This window comes from Equus caballus, chromosome 12, assembly GCF_041296265.1.
Source record: "Equus caballus isolate H_3958 breed thoroughbred chromosome 12, TB-T2T, whole genome shotgun sequence".
In the NCBI taxonomy this organism is placed as follows: Eukaryota; Metazoa; Chordata; class Mammalia; order Perissodactyla; family Equidae; genus Equus; species Equus caballus.
The window spans coordinates 34,199,864-34,205,171 of record NC_091695.1 but is presented as its reverse complement, the minus strand read 5'-3'; the positions used below and the strand labels follow the sequence as shown (position 1 = coordinate 34,205,171).

The following is a 5,308-nucleotide window of genomic DNA, read 5'->3' as shown; positions in this document are numbered from 1 at the left end:
GTAATCTACACAGAATTTGAAATATATTTTAATGTACACCTGAAAGTTTTATAATGTTATAATCCAATGTTACTTCAATAAAAATAAATAAACAATTTCTAAAAACCATGATTAAGTAGAACTGATGTCATACTCTTATATAAATTCCTTTCCTTCCATGCCACAAATTCAATGAACAAACACTAATAGCTTCTTACAGGTCAGGCACTTTTCTAGACACTGCGAATATAATGGAGAATTAGATCTGCTAAGTTCTCTGGAGCTCTTTAATGCACTGTGGTAAGGGAAATGACAAAGAAGTGCACATAGGAAAAAAATATTTATTGGCTTAGATACAGCTTTTCCTTTTTCAACTAGTCAAACTAACTTATGTCTGAGGCAATAGTATGAACAGTTAGACAGGTAGTTCCAGATTCTTACCCTTGCTGTAGGCATATATTGGAGCTTTAAAAATAAGACTGTATAAGTTCTAGGTCACATCCAACTGTTAGGAAGTCACAGGGAGTGAAAGACAATGAAGATCCTTAAAACTAAGTCTCTACACATACTGAATGGTTGTGTCCCTGTTGCCTACTGCATGTCTGGACACCACAGTCCTATCTTTCATCCCATTGCCTGGACACCAAGAACTTCTACAGTATTTCACGTTTGTGCCCTGCTTGCTGTCAATTGCTCTTTAAGGACTATGTTCTATCTGCTTAATTTCTTGCTGGTGTTCCTTCTCAATATCGTTGTGCCAGGTAGCTGATCCTTTGTGCCTGTGCCATCTTGCTATACTCGTCTATTTCTGGTTGAGGCATGACAATATGTGACAGCTAATATTTTAAGAAAATATCTCAATTATATTCTTGCAGCTTGATCCACAATCTGTAATCAGGCTATCCCCTTTCAGAAAGCATGATTCTTCTCTTCAGTCTTCTCATGGATGACTTCATCTCTTGGTTCCTCAGGGTGTAAATCATGGGGTTCAGAACAGGGATGATGACAGTGAAGGTGATGGAGACAGCTCTGTCCATGGGGAGGGCAGTGAAGGGCCGGGCATAGACATAGATGCAGGGCACAAAGTGCAGTGTCACCACAGTGATGTGGGCTGTGCAGGTACAGATGGCTTTCTTCCTGCCTTCTCCAGTTTGAGTTCTCAGCATCATCAAGATCACTGTGTATGACACAAGAAGAAGGACAAACCACAGGGTAGTGACCAGGCCATTGTTGGAAATCATTAAAAGCTCAATGACAAAGGTGTCAGTGCAGGCGAGTTTGAGCACCTGCGGGACATCACAATAGAAGCCATCAACAACATTAGGTCCACAGAAGGGGAGGGGTGGCAAAAGGGAGATCTGCACAATGGAGTGGACAAAGCCCCCCATCCAGGAAGCCACAATGAGGGCAGTGCATCTCCCCCTACTCATGATGGTCACATAGTGCAGGGGCTTGGAGATGGCCATGTAGCGATCAAAGGCCATCACAGAGAGAGAAAAAATGTCTGCTCCACCGAGGAGGTGGAAGAAAAACATCTGTGTGATGCAACCGTTGAAGGAGATGGTCTTTCTCCTTGAAAGAAGGTCAGCTAGGACCTTCGGAGCAGTGATGGAGGAGAAGCAGATGTCCAAGACAGAGAGATTGCGGAGCAGGAAGTACATGGGGGTGTGAAGGCGAGGCTCACAGGTCACAGTGACCATGATGGCAACATTTGCTAACACAGTTGTTACATAAATCACAGCTAAAAATAAAAATAAGAGCAAGCTTAACTCTTGAGACTGGGTAAGGCCACAAAAAATGAATTCAGACACCCTGGTATGATTTCTCAGGGCCATTGGATGATATTTCCTCCTCCAAGTACAGCTTGGAAAGAAATAATATTACTTAGGTAATGAAATCAAAGTTTTACCTCATACAGAAAATGAACATACATAAATATATCTTATTCTTCATGATCTAGCTGTGTTACCAGGGAAATCACTCAGTTCTACTTGCTTCAGTTCCCTCATTAGTACAAGTTGAGTTTTGAGCTAGATCATTTGCTTTCCTACCGTACTTGATTGGGGACTTTGTGATCTTTTACAGTTCACCCCTAGAAGTTGCTGAGGAAGAGATCTAAGGAAGGCTTTATGGAAGGAATTATGGGTTCCCTACATCTTCATGAATCAGAGCAGCTCTGATTTTATTCAAGTTTCACTTTGTTTCTATGGCTTAACAGCCATTGGAATAAATCAACCCTCAAATGCCTTTCAGTAACAAGATGATATGGGTCAATTTGAACAGCATATTATTGTTTTAAAAGCTACTGCACACTTAATTACAATAAAATTTCCTAATATCCCTCTGAGTTTAGGGAGAAAGCTGTTATTCCCACTTTAATAATACCAAAACTGAAATCAATAAGTATAAGCCAATTTTCCAAAGTAATTCAGAAAACCAGTGGCAGAGAAAAAGTAACACAGTTTTCTTCTGTCTCTTAGTTCTAGGATCTTTCCATTATACCACACTGCCTGCCAGTTTCAAAATATATAAATCCATGAATAATTTGTGTAAGGAACACTCTACAGAACTTTCAGTGGTGAGTTTTATTAGCTCCTCAATTTCCTCTTTCCATCAATGGAATTTTAGACCTTTCAGAAATGACATCTTCTCTTCAATGTTTTATTTCATTTCATAGATACTAAGAGGTCAAGGGTAAATGATGAATTTAACACAAAGAAGTTGACAAAGATGGTGATGGAGATGATTATGTTCACAAAGGTCCAGACATGCATACATAGAGAACGAGCATGAAATTCAAGGTTACCACAGAAATGTAGGCAGTACAGGTAAATGTGAATTTCCTCCTGTGCCCTTCCTATAAAAGATAAACAGTTTCCAGTGAGTTTGGGATTTTCACTTTCTGATGGAGTAAAATAAACACAAGATGGAAGCAATGGTTGTTCCCCATCCCTGAGGGTTGGTATGTTCTCTTACCATAGAGTCGTGGCTGAGGAGGAAGGGGCAGATCCAACTTAGAGGATTTTTATTTCCTTGTATTTTTCCCATATGAGTCAGGAGTAAGCAACCCTTGGTTGTTTGAAGATCAATTAAGGAAAAATAAAGTTCTTAAGAGGCCCAAGTGACAAGTATAAGATCACGCAGGAAGCTAGTGATGGAGTTAGACTTTGACATTCAGCCCATGTCATTTCAATAATTTATAAGAAGATTTATGATGGTGGCAGTGGTCACAAAGTTAACTCAGAGTTATAGGTAAAAGCCATCCTCAGCCTAAGCATCTGCCTGAATCACCTGGCATTACCTTATTGATAGATGGTCACTGTCCAGATCAGTGCCCAACTGGGAAGCATCATGATTGGTCTGTGTAAAAACAAACTTTGGGAAGGTAAGAGTCTTGAAAAACTATGTGGATAAATAAGCCCAAAACACATGTTGCCTCTCATTTGCTCTGGAGAATTTGATGACTTGTCTTGTTTTCCCAGTTTATTCAGTCTCTGAGGACACACTTACCTCCACAGCATGTACTGATAGGCAGTATGTTTTATCCAAAAGACTTATATTGAGCCACCCACATGCAAGAGACCTGGGCACTGTTAAAACTCTCCTGAGGGTACTACTTTTTTCACTTCTCTCAATTTGTCCCATTCTCCTCATCCTCACCTAAACCTTTATCGCTTCTCCTCAGATTGTTGCAGGAGTTCTGTAACTGGTCTCCTTTTCTTCGGTGTAGTTTTCTCTAATTCATCCTCTCTGTTGTTTGCAGAAATATCTTCACAAGTCATAAATGGGACCATTTATTCCCTTGCTGGAAAATTTCTAGTAGTTCCCTATTGCTTATAGAATAAAGATTAAACTTTTCTTATAGCATCTAAGACTTCCCTCCATCTTCGATATTATCTAGTGCCCTGTTTCCTTTGATTCTGTTTCAGGTGTTTAAATGTTATACACATTCTTATGCCTTTGGATCTGTGATCCTGTTGCTCCCTCTACCTACCGTATCCTCCCTACTCTCAGAATCTCCCATCTATCCATCTTCACAAACACTGACCTTTCGACGCTCGGGTCCAGAGACTCCTCTTCTGTGAAAACTTCCCTGACACCCCTTTGTGACTCATTCCCTGCACTGACTTCTCTTCTGGTATTTTTAACAGTTTCTTCTAATTATATGTCTCTTTTCCCTTAGCACACTATAATTTCCCTATTATACCTCAAGTTCATCCTGTCTGCTGAGTATTTCATCCATCCTAATATCATCAAATCTTCACTTAGTATGGGGCATGCGTTAGGTGCTCAATAAATGTTTTGTTGCTTTTTTAAAGATTGACACCTGAGCTAACATCTGTTGCCAATTTTCTTTTGTTCCCTTCTTTTCCCCAAAGCCCCCAAGTACATAGTTGTATATTTCAGTTGTGAGTGCCTCTGGTTGTGCTGTGTGGGATGCTGCCTCACCGTGGCCTGAGGGGTGCCATGTCCATGCCCTGGCTCTGAACCGGCAAAACCCTGGACTGCCCAAGCAGATTGCATGAACTTAACCACTCGGCCACAGGGCCAGGCCCTCAATAAATGTTTCTTAAATTTATAAATCTAGCTGGTAAGTGCACATCATTACTTATAAGCATTGGCATTGGAATGTGAGTGAGGGAGAAGGATCTTGACGAACACAGGCTAAGAAACTCTTTTGTTAACATCTTTGACATGGCCTGAGGGATGCCAGATAGAGATTTGTTTTCTGATCCAGGCTATAAAACACCTTTGTGACCTTGAGAAAGTCCCATTGCCTCTCTGTTCCTTGGATCCTCAGTTGTAAAATGTGAGGGCAATCTAATGTGATGTGGTGTAGGGCAATGTTAAGAGTTTTCAGGTAGGGCAAATTTGGGTTGGAATTTTGCCTCTTCCTCATTTGTTACGTGGAGCAAGTTCTTTATTTTCCTTCAATTTATTCCTCTGCAAACTGGGAAGCATACCACTTACATCAATGGGTGGCATAAGGAGTAACTATGATCATGTTTGTAAAGTACCAAGATCAGAGTGGACATTCAATTAACTTGATTCCTTTCCCTTTTTCCTGAAAACAGAATCTGACCTGCCTATCATGAGGGTTATTTATGAAGACATATGTAGAATATTCTATTGAATAGCAATAAAATGTGATTCAGTAGAAGTACAACTTCTCTTTGAACCAACTTAACTATTTTTGTTTCCATGAACTTGCATGAATTAACCAAGTGGACTTGAGCCTTCAGCCCTGGGTCATTGGGTTCAGGAATAAGACAGGCTCTGGATCAAAGGCTAAAGAGACCCAGTGAGTCATGGGCAGTGTATGGAAATA

At 40.4% G+C, this 5,308-nt stretch overlaps 1 protein-coding gene across 1 annotated transcript; it reads right to left on the bottom strand.

Moving 5' to 3' along the window:
- Positions 1 to 878: 878 nt before the first annotated feature.
- Positions 879 to 1,814, bottom strand: LOC138916884 (olfactory receptor 4D11-like). The gene has a single exon (XM_070230489.1). It carries the CDS (start codon positions 1,812 to 1,814, stop codon positions 879 to 881), a length of 936 nt encoding a protein of 311 aa, XP_070086590.1.
- Between the last annotated feature and the right edge of the window lie 3,494 nt (positions 1,815 to 5,308).

Bases quoted from the DNA above. Each gene is read 5' to 3' on its own strand.
- LOC138916884 (XM_070230489.1), bottom strand. From the start codon at position 1,814: ATGGCCCTGAGAAATCATACCAGGGTGTCTGAATTCATTTTTTGTGGC.